At 37.3% G+C, this 25,636-nt stretch overlaps 1 protein-coding gene across 20 annotated transcripts in view; it reads right to left on the bottom strand.

The window, feature by feature from the left end:
- The window catches only part of ARPP21 (cAMP regulated phosphoprotein 21), a 142,696-nt gene that overhangs the window by 100,536 nt on the left and 16,524 nt on the right, over positions 1–25,636 (bottom strand). For 12 of the 20 annotated variants that reach the window (XM_071429685.1, XM_071429699.1, XM_071429692.1 and 9 more), the window contains exons 2-6: positions 4,348–4,516; positions 2,519–2,718; positions 2,078–2,119; positions 1,646–1,678; positions 650–739 (exon numbers count right to left, since the gene is read on the bottom strand). In XM_071429685.1, coding sequence (XP_071285786.1) covers positions 650–739; positions 1,646–1,678; positions 2,078–2,119; positions 2,519–2,680 — 327 coding nt within the window. In that variant the 5' untranslated portion in view covers positions 2,681–2,718; positions 4,348–4,516. Of the gene's footprint in view, positions 1–649; positions 740–1,645; positions 1,679–2,077; positions 2,120–2,518; positions 2,719–4,347; positions 4,517–4,598; positions 4,761–25,636 lie in introns of those variants that run through there. The other 8 variants (XM_071429697.1, XM_071429696.1, XM_071429698.1 and 5 more) reach the window with 4 other exon arrangements.

Below are 25,636 nucleotides of genomic sequence, written 5' to 3' on the forward strand. Positions count from 1 at the left end.
GTATGCAAAGATTGCCACCAGTGTTATTGTCTGAGGTGAGGAGTGCAGAGGACAGAACTCTACCAGCTGCTGGGAATACAACATCACCAGTACAGATAAACTCAAATACACGCTTTTTGATATAGTTTAATTTACACCAAGAGTTTAAAAAACGAATGCCACTCAGTAGGAGGCATCCTTGGCTCTACCAAGGCATTTTAGAGAACCAAGGATCTTTGAATTTTATGTGAAGGGGGACAATAATATGAACTGAAGTCTTAGAGGAACCACAAATCAGAGCATATTCGTAACTGTATTTGGTGCAGCCTTGAAAGAGATAGCCTTAGAGAAAAGAACATATTAATATTCTTTTTGACTGTTACTATTTATTTAAATTTTAAAATCTGAATTCTTTTGAATTCTTTTCCATTTGCTGAAATTTTCAGGGGGTCTGGAAAAAAAAGCAAACAACACCCTGTGATATAGTATAAAACTAGTATTTCAAATTAAAGTTCACGCTAAACCAGTAAGAACCATAAAAACAGGTTCATTGTCGGATGTAATTTTTTCCCCCAAGAAAGACATTGTTAAATGCCCGATTAAGTAACACAATCATGCAACTGGAGATGGAGGTCAACCATGCAGCTAACAGCAATGATTGCAAGTGTACCTGGTTGTCATGAAGATTTTCTGCTCCCGGGCGAGGGGTTGACTCTTCACACACAGCAAGACTCCGCACGAGTTTTCCCTTAGCTCCTGACTGAATAAGAGAGAAAGAGAGAACAAAACAGAAAACACTACTACTGACCCCAAGTCACACCAGCTGCCCACATCAGCTGTTCCCAAATATCCCAGATAACTATTACCCACCCAGTCTAAAAAAATGCATATGCCTGGATAAAACCTGGATGAAAAAGGATTCTAAGCAGCAGGACATTTGCCACACAGGGAAGGTGGTGGGTTTCTTTTTGCTTTTATCATTTCAGCTACAGTTCACTCACTACCACCAAAAATTGTAACAGCAAAGAACATATTCCAATACGGAAAGTAATTTAACATAAACTCAAGGGTTCCTTCTGTCGTTTGGTTTGGGTTTTGGTTTTTTTTGTTTGTTCTGGGAGTCCCTCCCCTTCTTCTAGTAGGATATATCCAAGAAAAATGGACAGTAAAATATGCGTGTATTACAGATCTGTACTTGAAAAATTAAAAGAAGTTTTTTAGGGTTTTATTTGTTTCTAGAAGCTCCTTTTCACACCTGCCCCCACCCATTCCCTCATTAGGGAGCTAGTCAATCTCTGTTTCTTTATGTCAAGATTAATCTATTAAAATAAAATTCCAACAGATACATTAATTACTAAAGCAAAAGGAGTGAACATTTTCCTTTTCCAGTGGTGCATAGAAGCACACATGCTGTCTAACACAAGGACACAGCAAGCCCAGCAGCATAAAATTATGATGGATAAAGGCAAGTCTGACACGTTATATCTGGAGGCAGTTCTTTGCCTTTGTGTAAAAGGATACAGGGTAGGGGGCAAGAAAAAGCCTGCAACACTAACAAAAAACTCAACCAGACAAGTGACAAAAGAAAGCAATTTTGATCGTAGAAAGACTTTTAACTGAAATTCATTCTTCTGTGGCATGCAACCAAACAGAGATGGACCCTTACCTTGGATCTCTTTTTCTGATTTGCTCCTCGTTTCTGGGTATAGCAAAAAAAGAGAAGGAGTTATCACTTCAGTGGAGAGTGGGCATGATGAAAGCATTACCAATAAACAGACTAAATCACTTCTATCTGATGTTTTAAAACAGTTGCTGACTGCAAAAGCAACTTCCCCAAACCCAGTTTGGAAAGCAGGGAAAACCAAGAATCATCTCTGTTCATTTTCATTCATTTTACAAACAGGTATAAACAAGAAAAAACACTACACAGTGTTCTGTAATTTTGCATATAATAAAAATGTAAGAAAAGGTATACTTAAGTAAATGCTCCCCCTCTCCAAATTCCTCTTAAATTGTGGTCTCCCCCTTTATTTTTTTATTCGATTGAGCAAAAAGGATTAAAAACCCCTCATCCGATAAAGTCTTCTTATCAAATTACCTTCTTAGGCTTTGCATAACAACTTTTTGTTGGCAGTAACACCTACAAACCAAACCACACATTAAGTAATTATTCATTAGTATTACCTGTAAATTCATGAGATCAAGGTAGTTTTCTAAATCCCCAAAGAGGGAAAACAGTCAAATGTCTCATCAAGCTTTAAAACAGATGTCTAGAAATTAACTTCTCAGAAAAAGTAATAACATGGACAGCAGCCTAAAGAGCTTGAAAGGTATAACAAATAACAGCATTTATTTTATAGTGAAATAAAAGAACCCAAAATAAATAAATAAATGAAAAATTTAAAAAGGAAGAAATAGAAACAGTCTCAAAATCATAAGAAAAATAGGGGTAGTGTAGGCAATGAAAGAATTCACAGAAATGGAAAAGCAATGGTAACACATTGATATTTAACACGCCCATTCACTATTCCTGTCTTACCTGCAGCTCTGTCTTGGAATCACTGAGCTTCTCCTCCTCTATTTCTGAGCTTTCAGATTTATTAAGAACACAGTTGTCCGGGTTGGCTTCAGAGATGGCAGTCTCCTGCTCTTTTGCAGCTTCTTCTGCTGTCTCTTGGTTCAATTTACCTTGCTCAGACATTCTTCCAGACAGAAATTAAAATAACAAGATTTGGTGACCTGAAAGGTCAAGATACCACAACACAAACACACACACACAAAAAATTGGGGGTGAAATTTATTTTTTTCTTTTAATTCCTAATTTCAGTTCCTTTGATAAACAAACCAAAATGTGCAGCTCAGAAGTGGAAAACTATGTATGTCCCAGCTGAAGAGATGCACTGAATCAACAACACTGGTTAACAGAATTGTGTCAGGTTAAGCAAGCAGATATGAACAGTCTTTGTGGAGAGGAAACTTAAGGTAATGTTCTGTGACTCCCCAGCCCAGCCCCAGGACTGCCAAGGTTCAGGCAGGGACAGCGAAGGATTCTCTACCACAATGCTCAATGGTACCAGGACAAAGGATCCATTCTAGGTCTCTGGCATCTCGATGCTCCCCTCTTATATTTTTTTTTTTAATTTTCTTTTAATAAAAATAATAGCCAAGCAAACAGAAATAAAAACCAAGCATGAGCAACAACACTTTTTAGTATTCAGCCTGGGGTTTTCTGCATAGCAGAAGTCATGGAGCTCACTACCACTATAAATATATACTTCTCTTTTTTTTTTTAAGAGGTAAGAATTCAAGATAAGTATGAACTCTAAATTTGGCAATGAAGCTCTCAGGGTCAACACTTTCAGGGATCAAACCAACAGCTCCATTATTAAAACTTTAAGCCTCTTCCCAAAACTTATGTCACTCTTCAGTACTAGGAAAATTGTACAGAAAGCCCTTGGCAGGTACTTCTAATGAAGAAATCTCAACTGAACTGCATTTACTCTCAGCTTACAATGGGGTTGTTGTACAGAAGCTTTAAAGGCTTTTCAGAGTTAAAGCCTATTATTTTCTCTCTCTTTCTCTGCCCCCAGCTCTCTCCTGAACACTCCCCCACTGATCAATTGTCAAAGAAGACTCATGAATAATTTAACTTTTCTTTCCCCATCCATTTCTCTTAGGAAGAATCTTTAAGAAAAACAACTGTATTTGAAATGTGAAGTTATTTCAGGAAGGGTCTTTTGCAACATATTGCCACTTCTCAACAGTGAGACGGCAGCTATGAAGCAAAATTTTCTTTTTAAAGTTTGAAATTAAACATTCGACAGAACCAGTATAACTTACCTTTATTATTTTTAAGCCATGTTTTAAGTGAAAAAATCTAAAGCATACTGAGTTATAAGCACTTACTTCTCTCCCTTTTTGCTTTTGTTTTCACATTGTAAGCAAACAATTTTCTGTATAATCTTCCAGTTTGAGAAGAACTGTGAACTTCACAAGAAATCAAGCTATAAGGTTCATAAACAAATTGAATGGAATATGAAACTAACCTGAAGCTTGACTTGCCTTACTGTGAGCTAATTTGTGATTTTCCTTTCTCCCACCACTCTCCCCAAGAAGGCCAATAACTTTGGCTATTCTGCAGTTACAACTGAAACTTGAACTGCTTTGATGAAAATTCAAAACATGAGTGGCGAGACCTTTAACTGGTCTGTTAAATAACTCTTAATTTGATAAGGATTCTCATCAAGAAATGCACATGCATGCACAAGCTCCTCATGGGCAGATTAACCTGCAGCTCATCCACATGCTTTACACGGTGCTCACAAAAACAATTACACTGGGATCAGCTGCACCAAAGAAGCCGTTTACCTGAAAAACTGCTATAATTCCAACTGCCTTTCTAGAGTCTTCTGTTGGTCTTTGCTGGTTAAGTCCACACAAATGATCAACGGCAACGTGAGTCCCATGTCCCCATTAGCAGTTCAGAGAGCCAATCTCCATGCTGGTCCTTCGGAGAGCTTGACGCACCATAGTCAACCTGGAAAAGACGAGAAATAAATAACACCGGCAGTGACCACGGCACAAGGGAGGGGTGCAGTGGACAGGACCAGATTTCTAACACTAATGACCGGTTTCCAGCAAGTCACTTTCACAGCTTGATCCAGCTCCACCTGTCTCAAAACTGCCTGCTTCTTCTCTAATGAAGGCTAGAGCCGGCTGTTCAAGTCATAACAGCTCCTACGCAAGAAGCTAAAATTAACAATTGCATTATGCACTGAAGATTACTCATTTCAATTCTAACCTTTTTTAGCGAATTCCAGCACTTTTCATTAAAAAAAAGCATATATACATATTTATATATAAGCTCATCTGTTTGCTTCAACAGAAATCAATGAGGGAATGAGGAGAAAAGATTTGCCTGCTTTTCAACTATGGCTTCTGCTTCAATTAAAACTTCAGCAGTCAAACACTATTGAAAAAAATAGCTAGGTGGGTGCTTCTAGAAAGTGACCTGCTTTACCAGGGTAGTGAATTGAGATGTTCATTTAATAAGCTGAATAAAATTTGAAATTATCCAGAATGGGAGGAGGAAGAGGAGGAGAAGGAAGAAATCCTATTCCCTCAACAACAACCGCCAAAAAAAATTCTCCTGAAGTATTTTGTGAGGAGGAAAAATGAGATTTTCAGGTTACGGTTTGAGAAATAAACCTAAAGAAAGAGTTGCCTCAGCAATGCAACTTTTACTGTTCATCAGGATTGTGTTTTACAGCTGAATAGGTGATTTAATAGAAAAACGACCATTTTAGGATGAGTCGGACTGATTTGCAGGCCATGGCCATGTGCTGAACTGTCTTGATACAACAGGCAGCTCTTCTCAAGACTTGCATGTGAGTCATGGTTGAAACAGTCAGTGCAGACACACAAAACCAGCAAATAGAAAGCACATATCATTCTGCTGGGGAGAGAGGAGGAAGCCAATCAAGAATAACGGGAGATGATTTTCTGTTTTTTTTTTTATTTTATCAGACTCCTAGTTTCTGCAGCACTTTTTACATTGTGCAATTGCCACACAGCACGTGTCAGCACACTGCAACTTGCCATGTGAAAAGAGCTGAATTTGCTGCACCAGAAGTGGAGTTTAGCCTTTCACAGTATTCCAGTCTTGCTCTCTCTGGGAGCTCTGGCCCACAGAGGAGACCAGCATGCAGTTCCGCAAACTATCACTGCCATCCTGCAAATTTATAAACACAACTATTTCTTTTCCTCAAACCATTTCATAATTTGTAGAGAGTAACAGAAAATAAGTATTCCCACTAGGTTTTTGGCATTTCTTGCAGGATATTTTTGGAAATTCTAGCTCATTAGAAACGTAGGCTCACAATGGGAGTGGAAGAACACCATGGAAAACTATGCCCGAGTACTCAAGCACACGTAAAAGTATCCCATGGAGCCAATACTCAGCAAAGAGTGAATAAACCACTGACTCAAAATCCTTTCCTCACACCCATCTTCCAAAGACTGTTTCCCCCACACTTCCAAAAGAGAGATGGGGGAGGGGTTAGGAGAGGGAATCAACCAAAATCAATCACAAACCAAAAATCCCAAGGAAGTACAGTGCATGAAGGTTTCACCCAGAAAACAGCCATCCAGGAAATAGACTGCTGTAATCAAAACCCTCCAAAACCAACAGAGACACAGATATCTGTACCAAAATCAGAACACACACAAAATTTATTTCAGAACTCTCCAGTGTGACCATTTGTTGGGAATTAACTATTCATAAGACAGACAAACAGAGAAAACCAAAAATGAGACAACAAACCAATCAATCAAAGGGTATCCTATGCAGCAAGTGAAGAGATCTGCCAAGACTTGGTCTTGTGCACAGATGCTCAACATCATCTTATCATGCTTTACCCAAGGCAAATTTCATTATAAAATGTGTTCCCCATATTGCTACACTTAAGATTTCTGATGACAACATCATTTTTCACTGGCAATGTACAAGAAGACTGCAGAATCTTAAATTAAAACAAAAAAACCTGTACATAAATTTTCCCAAGAAAACACAAGCAAGTGGAAAATGATCTTACAATGTACAGCTACCTTCCTCAAACACAGAAAAACAATGTCTGTTAGGATGATTTTTTAAAGAAATCCTTCATAATTATCTTCTGGGAAACAAAAAGAAGGCAAGAAGAACTGAGACATATAGCAACCAATTCCAGCTCTTCACCTTCCCTTAATATAGATTTCCTCCTCCTTTATTAAGTAATTTAGAAGTGATGACTAATCATTTACATACTACAATACGTAAAATACACTTCTGGTTTTTTGGGTGGGTTTTCAGAGGGACTCAGGTTTCCATAAAATATTTCAAGAAAGTATAAATAGCAAAAAGGATTCAGTCAGAAAATAGCCGTTAAAACGGAGACATTTTTGTTGGAAGTGTGTCTCTGTTTCTCGTATGTTTCCAGGATATCTCGTTATTCAGTGATGAATGTACTTTTTACTATTGTCAGTGCTGCAATGACAGCACTGCTATGGAAAAACACACTGGATTATTCTCTTTCTTGCGCATCAACAGAAATGTCAGGGATGATTTTACTGTCAAAACCTCCAGTACCGAAGTGACGCAAACGGCTGAACAAATGCACTTCTGTTTTTGATCCTCAGGTAGAAACCACAAAGCTTGTTGCTAGGCAAGAACCACCTTCTTGATATGCAAGGGAGAAAAATCTCATCGGGTGTTGGGGTCTTAGTAGTCTACAGGAGCTTGTGGCAAAATTTCAGCCCCTAATTCCTTAAAGCAACTTGAGTATTGCACACAGCAATAGGACAGAAAATACAGGGACCCACCAAGCCACTTGTAGGTCCACTTTAATGGATATATGATCTGTTTGCATAGAATTTATAAGCACCAGCTGCTCAGCATATACTGTGGGATGGGAATGATGAGGGTTTTTTCTTAAATTCTTTTCCTTTTAACAGGATTTTCACTTTAAAAGCTGAAGGTACTACTGAGCTTGAACAACTACAGTCAGAGCTTGAAGAGAAAGGATGGAAGAAGGCGTGGATGGTCACATACATTCATACAACACGTACCACGCAAATTCCAAGAAAAGTCTGTGGGAAGGAATACAATTAATTTAATGCAAGAGTTTAAAAACTATACCCAGAAGAAGAACTGTCAAAAAAAAAAAAAAAAAACAAAAAAACAAACAGAACAGAAAAGCAAAAAAAGGTGTTAGAAAGCCAGATGCAACAAGCACCTGAGAGCTCACCATCACCTGAAATTCAAGAGAGACATCTGACAAACCCTCAGAGGCCACTCCAGGTGAGAAAGCCCCTTCTGTATTATGTATGAGGTGTTTTGATGGCCTCATAGGTACACATGATGAAGCAGACATTTCAAGATCATTACGCTCCCAGTATCACACATGGGATCATCTCAGGGAGGAGATGAGCAGGCTTTAAGGCCAAAGAGCATACTCTTAACCACGAGAAGGCAGCAGCAGGCAGGACAGAACTCTGACAGAGTGAAATCCAAGGGCTTTTCTTCAAACAAATCTGCCAAGTATAGAGGTTAAAGTCATTCCAAAGCCCAAATAGATCCTGCTACTGAAAACTTGCTGACACTGGCCAGATCGGTGAGCCAGGATCCTACTCATTCCATCATGATTCTCCATTCTCATGAATGGTTTGCACGTATGACTCCATGGGCTGGCAGCACAGTGTCAGTTTCCACTGTGTGATACAAACCTCACCCATATGTATCAAGAGAGGTTTGACTCATTATTGCCAAACCACTCATCAGCCTCCTGGAAGCTAATGGAAATGGACTCCAGCATTATCTTAAGATTATCAGCAGGCACAACCCTCAATTTTGCCAGATTCTCATGTCTTAAACCATAAACTTCCTGTTATTTGACACTTAAATATTCTTGTTTCTACCATTAACAAAATCAAAGAAAATCTCAGGTTTCATAATGAAAACAAAAGCTTCAACTCTTTAGTGTCTTCTAAGAAAATATTCATGATATAAAATTATTGTTTAAAAAAAAAAACAAAACAACAACAACAAAAAAAAACCCCCAACAAAAACTCCAACAACGAAACCAAAAAAACCCCCAAACAACGCCACCACCAAACACAAAAAAGGCAAGTAAAATAAATCCTGCAGTTTTAGATCGAACACACTACTACTCAGTTGTCCATCTCCCAGTCTTTAGGACTAGTCCTAGTCCTAGTCTTTGCATCATTGGACTGTGTGCTCCTTTTCACTGTTTTCCCACATTTCCCAAAGAAATACACAAATGCACTTGGAAGCCAGTGTATTAGCATAGTAGGATAATAATCCATACCAGCTCTCATATCAAAATGCTTTAGTACAAAAAAAACCCCACCAAGCTTAAAGCTCTGAAATGCATGGAACCCTACAAGTTCACTGATTGTTAAAAGACTGAAGACTAAACCTTAAAAAAACAGCGCAAAAATATTTGTAATTGAAGTGTTTGATGTCGTATTTTATTTCCCACCTCCTCCTCCTCCTCACATTGTCCCCTCTTTATCATCACTAAAAAACTTAATAGTGCGATTGCCTACATTTTCTGCTCCTACATGCCACAGACCTTTGCAAATGAAAGGTTATTTAGACTCATTTACTGATGGCACTTTACCAGAGACTGTCAGCAGATGCTATTTTTTCCCATGAATTAAAAAAACATGAGCATCTGCATACAAGCAACCGTGCAGAGGCCCCTGACCCAGCTTAAACAGGCCAGAAATCAACCATCAGAGGCAGTGGCAGCCAAACTTTGATGAAAACAGGGCAGACTGAAACACACTGAACTAGATTTCAAATCCTATAGAAGAAACAGTTGTCTCTGAAAAGAGGCAACTGGATAATGTGGAGCAGCCTCCCAGCTGAAACGTCTATCTTGGAATGGCACTGGCTCTCATCCCAATCTGCATGTGAAACCCAGTATTTACAAATAACAGCAAGGATTCTCAAGAACAGTTTAACAACCAAAGAAAAATCCCAGAAGCAAACCAACTTTTTGTGGTTTCCACCTGATTCCTTTTTTTCAGAGATCCTCTTGTTACTAACAGATTGCCACCAATATTTTTCCACTTTAATCCCCTGTCAGACGACCTCATGTCAATGTCATCATCTTCAGACAAGTAATAATGATGTTCCCTCCAGCTTGTTATATTTCTGCAAAGCTAGAAGCTTTACCCAGAAAAATAAATATAGATGGCCTATAGGGAGAGTCTGCTTTGTTTTAATACTTAAGATAAGGCTTGGAAAAAAAAAAAAAGCTCTTTTTATCTGTCACAATGATCATTTGAAGTCTTCCAGGATCAGCATGAAAAGATAGGAGGCTGAGTGATCTGGCTAATAAATGTCAATCACACAACTTTTGTAGGAACTGAGTAACACCCAAACTTTTAACAAGCTAATCAGATGTACAAATCAGCACTCCTGAAATGAGTTGTTTGCTTTAGAACAGCCTTCAACACCACTTCGTGCATTTCAAACACATACGCCAAATTTTCTCTCATTCCCCTACAAAACCTGACAAATTTCCCTAAAATCAAAGTCATTAAATTAACTGGTCTCACTGTTAGGTGATAGAAAACAGCACAAGACTCATGAGTCCAAAGAGAGAGACAGTGAGGTTTCAAGCCATCCTCAATGCATGCACATCTCCTTGAAATACACAAAAGTCATTTTCCTTAAATCCCATAATGGATACAATAGCCAGCATGAGCAAATACACAATTCAAATGGAAAGAGGAACCAAAACTCATCTTCCCAGATAATCAGGTCTATTTCTCAGATACTGAAGATAATTATATCACAAAGTCGTCTTTAGAGACCAATAGCTTTATTTTATGACTAGAGGATGTCCAGGGAGGATGCTTCAGTAATTTTGCTGTAAGGATGTTCAAGAATCTCACTGCTTTGTCAGGACATCATCTCCATTACCCCATCGTACACATCAAATACTTTACACATTTTTCTTACTGTGCCAGTAATTGCCCTCCAGTTTAATTAGCTTTCTTGATTTCACAATAGTTCTGTCTTTCTGTGGGAATTAACTGCATATCACCTCATCATTTGTTGTTAGGTTTAAAGAAGCCCATCCCTTTTAGTTGCCAGCTAAATGGGTCTGCATTGTTTCCATCACTATCCACCTCTAGTCTGTATTTTTTTTTTTTTTTTGCCAATCAACAGTCTGCTTCATCATTTCCTCCCTTGTCACCAAGACTACACTCTGGACACATGTTCCTCCACCCATCAACACATAGTGGTGAATGCACCAGAGGAGCTCTGTTTCCACAAAATCTAAAACCAGTTTAAGGACAATGAATAACACAAGGACATCCCAGAAGGAATACTATCATTTCAATATGAAACCCTGATCAACAGCACTGCCCAAATGAACCTGGGCTCCCTGCAGAGGGGTCTCAGCAGTGCTGAGGGCAAATCAGAGCTACTGTAAACAGCCAGAGTGTGGGAGCCACCACTGAATTGAACTGATGAGGCTACAGATACCCAGCACAAGCTCAGTGAGATAATTAAAGCTGCTGGTATGATGTCATGATACACTTCTATGCATAATGAAATCTGGTGGAATTTTAATTTTTATAGAATATATGCGTATAGATGAGTTTAATACAGAAGTTCTTGAAACATTTCTTTTTTCTACAAGTCAAGCCATCCCTACTCTTTCTTCTTTCAATGCCTTCTCTTTGCTATTTCAATCAGGTAGCTACAGATTATGACCATTTTGCTTTACACATAGAACTACAAGATCAAGTTAACTTATTTCTTTACTCAGCTCCTCCTAAAGCTTAAGGATTTTACTAGAAAACCTAAGCACTGTGCACCTGCATTTTGAGCATAGATGCCTTTGAAGAATTCAGTCTAAGTAGACTGCAGGTAATAAACGAGCAGCCAGCTAAGCCATCCTTCATCATTCACTAATAACCACAAACCAGTTGAGTCCAAGGGGGGGGGAAGCCCACAATAACCCTAAACAAAAGAAACAAAACAATTTTGAACACTACTAGCACAGTATTTTAAAATACATAACAGTAAATAGATGGCACATAACTTAAGAGCAATTGCTTTACATTTCTTCCATCATCACCAGGGGATGGGGGCATAAACTGATGAAAATACATCAGGAACTGACCAAATATCATCGAATTTCACATGTGCTTGTCCTGATCTCTTTCTTTCCCAATTTATATAATAGCCCCTATATTTCATCCTGCCATTTCTTGACAAATTAGGTGCATTTTCACTAGCACTAGCTTAATTGGCAAATCCTGAAAGAAAATAATAGCTAAGAGCAAAGCTGCATTACACTGATGAAACAGACCTGAGCTTAACAACTAGAATTGCCTTGGCACACAAACACTGACTGCAAAACAGCAAAAAGCTTTCATATAAGAATTGACAGAAAAAAAATTACTTTATTTTCCTCCAAAAGTCTCTTTTGATTACCAGAATTAAACATAGCAGCTAATCCTGTTTTCCTAAGGCCATTTTCTGAAACAAAACCAGCCTGCAGCTGAAGTAAAATTCTTCATTCCAGAAAAAAAAAACCAACAAAACCAAAAGCAATAAAGATTAAAAAACAAAATCAAAAAAGCACCACCATACACTATGAGACAACCCCTCGCATACTCTGCTGCTCAGAAAGTGCAATTATACTTTCCAAACTCAAAGACAACTCATATCAAGCTTGTTTCAATGCTGAGTAAGTTTTCTAAGCTCATATTCCAGCCAAGTCTCCTCTATCAAAACCCACAAAGGGTAGATAGATTCTTTGAGAGTTCCCAGTACCAGATGGCTTTATACTTTTTAATATATAATTTTATTAGTTTTTCTTTATCAACAATGGAACAGTCCTAAAATTTCTTTGATTGTGTTTATCAGAAAATACACTGGAATACAAATTCTCTGTTGATTACTTCTTTTGTGCATTTTGTAGAGCAACACTGAGAACAGTTTACATGGACCAAGTCTTATCAAGTACACTCATTCTGCTATAAACTGTTCTTCTGTTTAAAATCTTGCAAGATTTGGACAAGATTTTCACAGTTTTCAATCAAGTCTGGAGGTTGTCTGTTTTTCACTTTGACTCTCTAAAGAATGGCTCTTTTAACATCAGATCCACGTGCCTTTCTTCTCATTATAGGAATATTTCTCGTTATTGGTTCTTATTCTGAAGAAAAAGAAAATTAAGGCAGAGGCATTATCTTTCTGCCCTAATACTACAGAGAAACTATAAACAGATATAATAGATATAAATAGCTATATGAAAATACATTTTAATGTATTTAATCTATATATATTTACATTTGAATATAGGCTATTTGTACTTTATGAAAACACACAAATCCCATTTTGTTGGTTGCAATTTTGTCTGGTCTCAGGCAATGCAGTTAAATAATAAATACAATACATTACAAAAAGAAGCCTTAAGTATGCTGTGGATTGTATTCAATACTCTGTTGCCATGGTTTCAAAAGGAAATAAAGAAAAATGCCAATAATAAGTATAAATTAGAAGTCAAAAGGCCTAATGATTAACTGCATGTTACAAAAGCCAATGAAAGCATTAGACATTTTTGCATAATGCTCCAAGCACTGCAGTGCCAAATAACTCCAAGTTATGCTCACTTGTAGAAATAAAAGACAAGTTGAGCTTTACAACTTTTGTCACTTCCCTTGTCATGTGAAAAAGAGATTAAAACACATCCTAAAATATGTATTGTTATACACCACATTTTCTCCTTAGCAGCACCAAGACAATGTGCTACACATTGCAATCATCTGCTGAAGAAACAAAGGAAGACATTCAACTATGAAATACCAGTCAGGTATTTTCAATGTCACCCCCATGGCCAGCAAGAGGAAGAAATCCTCTTCAGAAACAGTTACAATAGTCAAGAGAAAAAAAGGCAGAAGCTCAGGTTCACAGAACAGGCAATGCCAGTTCACAGATCTGCAGCTCTGGCTTCTGAAAAGATCTTGCCAGAAACCCTGTGGTTTCAACATTATGTTTGCCTTTTCCAGTGGGTAATTCCAGGCTCCCTGTGATATTGTGAACAAAAGAAAAAGCAGAAAAAGTGTTTCAATGTCTGATTGTGTTTTTCAGGAAAGAAATTATGATATATTTATGAGAGAGATAAGCAGTTTTGTAAAAAGCATAATTGGCCACCGCACATACACCCAGCCAGAAAGCTTCATGACACATGAACTAATAAAAGAGCAATGAATACCCAGAAGAAATCAAATATTTAAGCCAATGTCTCCAAGGAATATGTTCTATTAAATTTAAACTAGGAAAAATATATATATTTAATCCAAAAGGACATTCAAAAAACAATCAGAAAACCAGTGAGCTTTTCCAGTACTTTAAATCTTGTTATACAGATTGAAGCCTCCGGAAGTTCAAATATGATTTAAAAAAAACCCTCCTATAATATCAAAAATTGTGTTTACCTGCAGTGAAACAATCTGTCTTACTTGGCACTAGAAACCACTAACTACATCAATGACCTAAAAATACTGAAATTTAAATTACAGGAGAGAGGTGTGGGACCAAAGCTCTACAGCCTGCAATACATTTGATTTCCACTGCAGAATGGCCATATCATCACATTTTTTTCATTGCTGTGCTCAGTAGCAGGGAAAACAAAAACATCATTATCAAGCACAACACCAAAATCACAGGGGAGAATATATTGCATGAAATTTGAAGAAGAAAAATGTAGGTGGTAGGAATTTATTATGATATATATTAGAGACAGCTCTATGCTACAAAATCTTTAAAGTAAAGATGTATTTCCAGGTTTGAGTTCCAGTCTGGTCCTTAAATGAGACTGTTAAATGGGACTTGCATTTTAAAGTTTTTTGGGGAAAAAAAGTTCATCATTCAAGAAGGTATCTCTAAGATTTCAGAATTTGATGAGTACTTTGAAACTTCAGTTGCCCTAATTTAGCTAAAATTTCATATTGGCTGCTTATGGATATTTTGGTGGAATTCAGCATAATCCAGTTACTCTTTTTTTTCTCCCTTTAAACATTTTGTAAAATTCACCTGTGAATAACATTTTATAAAATTCACCTGTGAATTAATGTTTTTTCACCTATGTACCCATATTTAGAGTCTAGGCTGACCTTGCCCTTCCAAGAACTGAAACCATCCTGTTGTGTAGAGCACAAAGTCCCTTTGGTTAATTAGTTCTTCGCATGTAACACTATGCCATTCGAGCCTCAGGATTTATTTTGATACCTTCAAGATTTTCAAAGGCTGATGAAACATGACACAACTATGAGAAAGGGCAAGTCAATAACCACTTCTGTCACTGTAATCCCAGTTCTCCTCAGATCTGTGATCCTTCTTGCAAATCAACCTTCCTAAAGGAAAATGAAGACTTTATCCTTTGCATCCTTTATTGTAACATGCCAAAGTGCAATGGCAAGGATTTATGACTCTTTCTTCTGATGTTAAAACTTATGTGCCTGAGAACTTTATGCAAAGGACAATATAAGTAATCTACTGTATGCTTAGCTTAATTTATGACACACTCTACAGCAAAATAAATCTGCTGATCAAATACTGATTAAAATCCCTTATCTGCTGTACAATTTGAGACACTGAGAGGAGGGAAAGAGAACTGCAGTTTCATACAGAAAAATAAGGCAAATATACTATTCCCAAAACAGCTTGCTACAGTAGGTTTGGTAAGTGCTACAATATCTCAAAATCACACAATTATGACATCCAGTTTATAAAGTATGACTTTCAATAAATAAATAAATAGAAGACACACCCTCTCCTTCCCCCTCTGCCCCAAATCCCTAGTAAATATGCTCTGTTTCAAAATGGGGTTAAAACACCCAGGGGCTTGTTATGTATAGGTGCTGACTATAACTAAGCTCAGCAATATTCCAAATTTTAGCAGATACCATCAGAAGCAAGTGTAAATAACCACACACTAGGAACTCTGCTAGAGAATCACTGAACTTTCAATAATGCATGACTTAAAAAAAAAATCCATACAACTGAGTGAAAATTTTCACTCCATTACAGAAATGGAAAAATCCCAGTTAAAAATATCAAAAACATTTACTACCATAAGAAATATCTTTTTTTGACTAAATGAGTAATCACCTGACAGTATAAGTTATGGCCATATTGTAAAACAACTTGAGAGGATTTGAAAAACTAATTTTACAACAAAATATATTTGATATTCGCTTCAGCTGCTAGGTAGTTTAGCTATTTTCCAAAATCAATTAAAATAGCTGTATCTTTGAGCAACCTTCTCTCTCTTCTCCTTAAAACCTCATACTTCAACTGTCAGCTCATTTTCTGTATGCTGATCAGAATTAACTGGGCTCAAGTTTTTTCCTTTTGCTATTGCCTAGCCTTCTATGCTGCACAGGTGATTTTTCACTGCTCTCACAGAGGAGCATTGGCTTTTATACACATGTACCATATACACATAATAATCTGACAAGTTTCATTTCTTCCCCTAGAAATCCAGCAGAAAAGAAAATTAATAAAACTGTTGCATACCTTAAAAATAAAGTATCTATCAGTAAGTTCAGTTCTGGAATTTACTTTTAATTAGATTCATGGCTGTCTCCAGTTTGAGAAGTTGTGGGCACACTACAGGCTGTCTTCTAAATAGCAAAGTAACATCTTCAGAAAATATGCACTATTTAGGAAGGACCAAGCACAGGTCCATCAGCAACTCCTAAAACTGCACCACGCAGTCCAATATGTTAAAGGCTCAACAGCACCCAAAAAACTAGGTTGGATTCAAGTTGAGAAGTGGGCCACAAGAGCCCTGATCCTCAGAAGCTCCTGCATGCATGGAGACCTGAACCAACCTCAAGCCTGTGATCTCATTGTTACATCTAAGGGATAGTTCTTGCATCAGAGAAAAATGAAATGGATAAGCCACCAATGAACAGCAATATTTCTCTCTTCTTTCTACCCCTCTTCTGAATCTTGGTTCTCCTAAAAGAGCTTCAGAGTTAGACAGCCATCTCACGGAAAACAAATGTACAAGTTAGTACCTCCATGCTAGTACAGGACCATAAAAATAGTTGGGTTTGCCAACAGTAAACCCCACCTTGACCTATAAACAAAGAGTCTTGAAGCTGTGTGAGTCAGAGCTACCAACACATTACACCTTCCAACACCAATTCAAAATTGCCAGCAGCTGCAAAGATAACACCTGTGAAGCCACATAAAGCTGTAACTGTTTTTAAAGCATTTCAGATAGCACTGTGCTTCTAAAGTTTAATTTGCCATTTTAACTAGAATTAACAAATTAAATAGATTGCATCCTGTTCGATGAGGGAAATACTTTTTAAACTGTGTTTATATCCAGAATCCTCCACATTTTGACAGGAGCTGCCTGGGGCTACCATAATATAGGAAGCAAATCCACCAAAATGAGATAAGGATGTGGTAAGGATGTTTAGGGAGAAAGCCCAATCTTGACTAAAAACAGAAAACACCTATCATGATTCTGTTCATCAGAATATAGAATAAAGAATAACAAAAAATATAAGGACATTTAAACATTCATAAACCTCCAGGGACAGCTGGACACCAAATATACAGACCCTTACAGAAATTCCAGTTTCTTACCATAATAGGATAAAACCAAACAGAGTTTCTGCACTTGAACTCCAATTATAGCAAGTTAAACAAGATCACTGTAAATACAATACCCAGCTGTCAGTTATAAATGATCCTACTGCTCCATACAAACTCCTCTTGATTTAAATGGGACTCATAAGAGGAGGAGGATGGTAGAACACCTGAAGAATAACAGTAATGTTGACACTGAAAATGAATCTGTCTTCTTGAACTAAACAGAAATAATCAGACTCTCACATGGCCAGTATCAGATCAGTCTTCCTGGTCCTGCAAGTTACATATGAGGCCTTCATTCTGAAAGCTAAAACATTCAAACATTAGAATCAAATCAAACAGATTAAAGGAAGGATGACATGGAAAGCAGACCAAAAGGAGACAACCACAGCCCAGGAGTCCCAGCAGTCCCAGCAGTAGCGAACAGAGCAAGACTTGCTGCGCTGCCATAGCAGCTTGCAAAGGTTAGCTTCAGCAACCACTGAGAGTTCACTTCTGCTCAGGTCAGGGCTTTAGTAGCATTCCTGATACCTACATGGTGCAGCCTTGGCACAGGAAATGTTAATTGTACAGCAGTACAAAAACCAAGGGCTTGCTAGATTACAAAATGGCATGACACGCATCAGCAGAATACAAATGCAATTTAAGTATCCCTTTAGTTGTCTGTAAGCCAAGGAAGTAATATTTCAACCTGTTTTTCTAAAACATTTACCCAGGATCATTTAAAAGAATGTACTGAGATGCAATGTGGCTGTAATGGAGCTCACTGTTTAGCCTTCTCATTTCACTGCATAATGTAATTTATTTCTCCTTGTAACAGTTTTCATTAAATAAAGAAGAAGGACTGATTGCTATGCATTTTTCACAGGGATATCAGGGTGGCATTCATGAGCTGATTTTTATCACCAGTGGACACAGAAAAAAATGTTCATGCAAAAGGAAAAAAAAAAGAAACATTAATGCTAAATTTCAAAAGATATTTTAAAAACATAGAAGTCAAGATTTTCAAAGTGATGGCTCCCACAGCATACATAATGTGTCATAAGAAATATTCCATATTGCTATATTCTATGTTTTATGCAATTTAGCCTAGTTATTATGGTTGTGGGAACCATAAGCAGCCATCCTGACAATTTCATTCTCAACTGCAATGTTGCACTAAGGGAGTTTTGCTACTTAATTTCCTTGTTTGTTTCAAAAATGAGGGAGGAAAAGAAAAGGAGGAAAAGATACAAGGAAATAGCACAAGAAAAAGGAGGAAGAACATTGTAATTTCTTTGTGTTCTAATTATTTAAGTCCGTGGTGAATTTGGTACTTAAAAAGAGCTGAGAGCATGGAGTATTAGGAAAACCAGTGCTTACACTAATCCACTTTCAACACAGCCTGGAGGCAAATCTGTTATCCCTGGAATGCATTACCCTGCCATCACAGGCAGTGACACCAACACCATTAGATCCCCTTTTTGTATCCCCTGTTACGAGTGCAGCCAGCCAAGAAAAGGAATGTGTCTCTTGGCCATCTGAAGGACCTTGTATTTCCCATTAACAACCACCAGATCTTCTCTAACTAGAAGGAAATTCTTCAGTCTACAACAATATAATCCAAAAAAAAAAAAAAACCAAAAAAAACCAAACAACCAAGTGACAAAGGGGTCTGAAGATGGACAAGTCTTGTGCACAGCCAGGAGTTGGGTTCAATGATCCTTGTGGGTCCCTTCTAACTCAGCTTATTCTTTGATTCTGTGAAATTCAATACAAAGGGAAGCAATGCTCCCTCCTTCTTTATCCCCAGGAGAGAGATAAGAGCTCTCTGGCCTAACACACCTTCCTAAAACATACAAAACCACATTATCTTGTAATTCTTACAACATTTGCTGCTGTGTGTTATTTTTTCAGGTTGCATGTTTATTACTTCCCCATTCCCATTTCATCTTCTCAAAATAGGTAAAGCCTGAGAAACTACACAACAATTAAACCAGCAGGACTAGACCAACCCTTTAAATCCTACTACAGCCCTGAATACTAATCATTGTAACTTCTAGCTTTGGAGATCCTTCTCATAAAAAAAGCAAGCGAATCCCCAAAACCCACCTCCACCCACACACTTCTTGTTTAAGAGCATTGTATTTACATATTTAATTCTATCTCCTAACCCTGAGTTTCCCACCCATTTAAAGACAGAGCAATTATTAAAAAGCAAAAAATTCTTGCCACTGGACAAGTCTTTCTTTGCCTGTTTTCTCCTGCAAAAGTATCCAAATACACTATTACTCCTGAAAATTCAAATTCAAAGCCACAAGAAGATAAATAAAACTCGAATTTTCTTTTAGAAGTGTACTTGAAGAACAAGGAATAGAGAGGGAGTTTACTGCTTTTTCATTTTTTTTTCCTTAATATGGCTTTTTTCGATCCTTATCTGAACCATTACCACCTTAAAGTCAGACAAATTTTAGCCAGCTTCCAGTCTGATGAGATATAGAAGAATAAAAAAATCAGAAACTGTTTACATTTGTATGTGACTGTAGCCAAAGACAGGTGCAAAGGCTGCCAACAGTAATTGCTCACATATTACCTTACACGTAATGGGTTTTTTTTTATTCAACCAAAGGTTAGAATTTGAAAGACTAATGGTCTTCTAAATGGTATTATCTGACAGAACTGCCAAAATTTCAACTGCTAGGTTCAACAAAGGGTCTAGTTTCTTGGAAACCTTCGTTCTGGGAAACATTAGGACCTCACTAAATCAAAATACCAAGGCACTGACAGAATTGAAAAATACTGAGATAAACAAGCAGCCTCCAGCATTCATACTGGTGGCTTGACAACTCAGAATGGAACAATAGGGCAGGACTTGAGTGCCAGCTGAATGAAACCTGCTCCAGTCATCCTACTCTTCCAAAACCACCATCTCCCTGAAACATACTTCTTTGACTAATAAAACTTCTACTTCTAGAAAAGTAACATGTCCCGAAGTATTTCTACCTAACAAAAAATATTTACAGAATCAAGCTTCATTTACTGCGAGAGGCTTGTCACCAATTCTAAAAAAAATCAAAGGAAGAATAGCTATAGCAGAAGAAAGTCAATGATGGATCTTTTCAACAATGGCTTTTGAACCAACAGTGAAAGAGAAACCCAACACTTGTAAATATTCTGTCCGCTGTGTGCAAATCTGCTCTACACTCCTTCAAGCTGTTGAGAGCAGAAGGTCACAGTGAAAATTCCCATGCGTTATCAGGACTGGCCTGACTCTTGGCTATCTCGTCTACCCAAAAATCTTTCATCTCTCATGCTCTAGCCACAATCAAAGCATGACAAGAATATTGCTTTTTTGAAGGCTCTGGCACACAGATGTTTTCATACAGCCTAAGAAATGAAGTATGTTGACATTCCAGTACATTGCACATGCATATACAGGACACATTAGTTTGCTATTCGTACGGCTGCCTAAAAACACTCATGATATGGACAACTAAGAGTAATGACAAGAATACTGGGAAGTACTAAAAACACAAACCAGGAAATTAAACACAAAGTAAAACAGGCATTTGAAAGGAATTCTTAATCCTGTAACTTTCTGAAAAATCAATGAACTATCTTTAGGTTTATCAATATCATAACAAAGGTATCGATATCCTAATAACTGTATGTGGCAATACTTTCCCACTAACTGTTAGGAAGAATATCATTTACCTTCTTGAAACAATAAAACCCTGATGATACAAAGGCATGTCTCCCATGCCTTTGTATCATCAGGGTTTTATTGTTTGGCTGCATGAATGTGGATCTCTGCCTCTATTTCTCAATTTGCCTCCCACCTATGCCTGTTCAGTGTAAAGGATCCTTTTTTCAGTGTGTGGGACTAAGAAGAGAAGAGTTGAATCTTGCTGTAAAGTCTAAGCACAACTGCAAAATATAACCCTTGTGGATATTTCATAAGGGAGGCTAGAATAAGTATTTTAAAACTATTTGTAACACTTGTTTTCCTCCTCAAGAGGCTTTTCCACATAAAAAACTTTTGAAGCATGAAGTCAAAGAGCAGGGATAATTAAGACAGTCAGTTCCCCTGGTTTTGGCGAGTACCACCACTAGCACTGTAACAACTAATAGGCTAATCCCTGGAAAATGACAATGCACTTGGCTGTCCAAGCATCGTTCATAGAGCACTCCAAAATTACTTGCATGACATTGGTAAAAAGAAGCTGTTAGAAGACCTCCTCTTGAGGATATTCTTTCCTTCCACTCATTATCAACATGCCTCACTATTATCCTCTGAGCTGTAAAAAATATATCCCAAGTGTTTAACTTCTGGATAGTCACTTTTTTAGGGATTGCCAAGGGTTCAAATGCAATAGGAGAAACTTGCTTCAATTTCAGTGGAAGTAATTTCCTCGGTATGCAAACATTTAGTATCTTGCAACAATTGATTCAAATATCAGACTGCACCGACTCCTTGCCACAGCAGAATTAACAGCATTCCAGCTGAAGCTGTGATTGGCAAAGCTACTGATGCACCCTTCCCACTCCACAGTGCTGTGTGGCTGCGGGTTGTAATTCCACCCATGTATTACACACATTGTTTCAGGGGCCTCGAGATCAGCTTACCTCCTCCTATTCTGAAAATGCTCTGCCTTCTTCTACTGAAATCAAAGCTCTTCTCATTTCAATACAAACACCGAAGATTTTGCATGAGTGACCTGATAAAACTAACCAAAATAAGACAAAGCATTTAAGCCACTTTTTTGAATCTCTCAAAGTATAAATGTCTGCATAATTTTCCTTTACATCTACTTCTTTAGTTGTTATAATCCCTTATGAAAAAGGCTTGATGACTCCATATGGTAAATAGTTGTATCAGTCCAAGCATGTGAACCAGTACAAGAACAAATTTCATATACTTAGTTGGAATCTCTGACAATTCACAATAGGGAGGGAAAAGAAATTACATAGTAATACAGACCTTGAGGTCTGAAGGGATAATTTAAGTACATTAAATTTATTTCTGTTTCAAGAGACACAACATAAAACTTCTTTCAATGGCCTTTAGTTCTTCTGCCAAGCACTTCTCTGAGCATGTTCCAAACATAAAATTACCTCCCAGGAGAATATCTCAGGTTGGAGCTTTCTTTCATTGTTTCTGGGTTTGCTCCTATATTATAGATTATAGGTTCCAGATGTGAACTGGGAATGGTAAAAAAAAGTTACAACCACCACATTTTTGTTTTCTTGGTCCTTTAGAAGATTCTATAGGAACTGAAGGCAGTTAATTCGTTTTTCATCTATACAATGTCTCTTGGGGAAGCCTGATCACAAAGATGTACCATAAAACTTACAGATCTCTTTCTCTCCCAAAATGTGGACACTTTTAACTGTACCAGCTTTGTGAAATCACTGAATGTTTACAACAGAACCTGATGGGGCCCTTCTTTTTAAATGAAAAATGGTACTTCAACACTGATTTTATTTTTTTTTTTTCGGTAAACACCAATATTACATGTGTGCAACTAGTGCATACACATATTTTTTTAAGAAACAGAAATTCTATTAGTTTACTTGGTTAAATTTAACCTAATCATTTTTATGGTTTCCTTCTCTCTTCACTGTATTTTACTACTTGTGACCACAAAGAATGCAAAAATTTAATTGCAGGAAAGTACAGCTAAGCTTACTTGTGTAAACATACTAGTGTATCCATAAAAGAAACCTGAGTATGAGTAAAACAAGGTAAAACAACTCTTATTTTTTCTTAGACTACAGTTGCATCTATTTTCACATGGTTTTGTGGAAGCTAAAGTCAGCTGAGTATCAACCTACTGGGGCAAATGGGTAGTGACATCCTCTGAGCACTGACAAACACATGTAATTCAACACTTAAACATTCACAGCTGTTTTAACAGATCAGACTGAATTTTTTTTTGCAGCGTGAAGTCTGAAAGAAACACTTGTGCTGACTGCTAGTGACACACATGGAAGAGTGTTTATGCTTCTGACACACTGTATGTATAAATTTACTGAATGCAGGTTTACTTTCAACTGTTCAGACAATGAATATATGTTCTTGTCAGACAATCAGATATCCAACACAATAGTCTGCAGCTCAATCTATACTTTATTATAGTAGGAAAAAATTGTCTTTCAGCTCTTCTGGCTAATGTAAAAGATTTTCTCAGGAATTCTTCCCTCTCAAAGAGCAAAGTAATGGTAAATACATTAATGTTTTACTGCTGCCATAGGCTTATTTTATTTAAAAAAATCTTTGAAATTCATGCTTCTAGTCAATTTGTTTTTTCAAAATTCAAAATGCATTACATATTTTCCACAACATAAGGAACTACTAAAGATGTGAACAAAGAAATCTTTATAACCAGAAAGCTGCTCTTGTGCAGAGAGGGAAGACATGACAGGTATAGGGATGCTCCCTGGTTCATAAAGGTATGAGAAATGGGTAATCACATGATATCAAAAGTATCAGAAAATTCAAAGGGACTCAGGAACAGATAAACTGGGCATTACTGACAATAAGAAAGAGAAAGACTGGCTGGAGCTAGCTGCAGCTAGAAGAAACCGAAAAGTTTCCAGTAGTGAAAGAAAATTTGGAGATCAGAGAAGCACAGTGCTCCAGGGGAACTGGAAAAGAAAAAGGACAACTGATGTTTTAAATTAAACCCTTCTTTTATGCTGAGCACAAAATTGGAAAAAAAAAAAAAAATCAACACACTTGGCCCAGCCATTCATCCACGGCTGGTACCTCCTTGGATAGGCAGGCAAATGGGATGCAAATTCTGGCACAAAGGAGAGTACCTCTTGTACAGGTACTTCTCAAAATGAACCTAGAGCAGTGCTGAGAAAGACTGTAAAAAAGCCTGAAACTTACAGCGTGGAGCAGTTATAGAAAACCAGTTACAGCAGTTACAGAAAAACTTTAGTAAGGAGAAAGCAAAATTAAATTTCTATCTAAAATTAACTGATTTAAGCAAAAGCTATGTGTGCACATAAAACTGGTTGTTTCAGTCACAAACTTCAGTGATGTCCAGGGAACACCCAACAGTGAAACTGTGATGCCATAGTGGAAGCCAGTGGAAGGCTGAAAAGCAAAAGCCAGGACCTCTCACATACACAGGGCCCAGCAAACCAGACAGCACCTGGTTTTAAGTCACTTCTGTATTCCAGCCTCCTGAAAAACCCAGTCAAGTGAAAAAATAAGAGCTTCTAATACAAAGTAATAGTCTCAAAATAAAAGTTACAAAGTCCACACACAGATGCAGAAGGCAATTAAATTCTTATACATGCCTACACAATCATTACAACGTACATTTTCATGATATTCTGAAAAGGCTGTTGTAAAAAATATTTACAATCCAAAAATAAAACAGATAAATAAAGACTCCAATTTCAATACTGATTATTTTAGAATCACAGCTGTATCAGAAGAGCTAGTTGTTTATAAAGATTGAAGGGAACTTATCACAGAGGATTATTGCTTAATAAAAGGGGATGACCTATTATACATTCTACACAAAATTTAAAAAAGGCACTAGAGGGGGATTCACATGCCTAGAAAAAAAACAGGTCATATCTACTTCGTAATATTTTCAAAAACTTCCCCCTCAATACTTCCCCCCTGTTGAACTTTCACCTGCAAAATAAAAAGCTGCCTACAGAGGTGACAGATGTTTGCAATACTTAAATCCGGAGGTTTTGGATGTGTTCTAATTACTTTCACTTATCATCAGGTTCAAACAATGGTGGGTATTGTTTTTTCTGGGTTTTTTAATTTTAAATCTATCCTGGCTAGAACTAACCCTAAATATATGCTAAATATTAACACGTGTTTCTAGACTTGAAATATGAAATCAATCAGTTGAAAGAAATCTCTTAATTTTTTCAAACTCTGTCTCTTAAATTTTCACATGGTTGAGACTTTATTTTTCAAATTATCTTTATTTATACCTGTTTAAAATTATCACCTGCTGAAAGAGAAACATGCTATCACATTATTTGTCTGGAAAAGAGCCAGTAAGTAAAGTCTGTAATAGCCAACAGTGACAGCAGAGAGTAACTGCAGCCAAAGGAAAGTGAGGGTCTTCAAATTTGCTAAAGATTCCACAGCTGCACACAAATAACTGTGACTGAGCTAACTTATGAAGATGTCATGACTTGATTGTGTATGCCAATATAAGCCCAACAGAGGAAAAGTGAATATTCCTACTGTGTCTCTTTATAATAAAAGGTTCTAAAATGCCACCATCTCTAATTAATGGGGGGAAAAAAAGATCCAAGGGAAAGTAAGTACAAAAGGTGAGTATTTCGTTCCAGGTGAGGACACTGAGGAATACAGAGGCTAAATAAATAATGAAGTCAGTCAAAATAAGAGCTAGATGGGTAACCAGCACCCCCTTTCCCAGATACACGGCCATCATTCTCCAGCACTTTGCATTCTCCACTGCTCCCTTTGTA

The sequence above is a fragment of the Agelaius tricolor genome, unplaced genomic scaffold (assembly GCF_023055355.1).
Source record: "Agelaius tricolor isolate 1412-34295 unplaced genomic scaffold, bAgeTri1.0.p SCAF_6, whole genome shotgun sequence".
Taxonomy (NCBI): Eukaryota; Metazoa; Chordata; class Aves; order Passeriformes; family Icteridae; genus Agelaius; species Agelaius tricolor.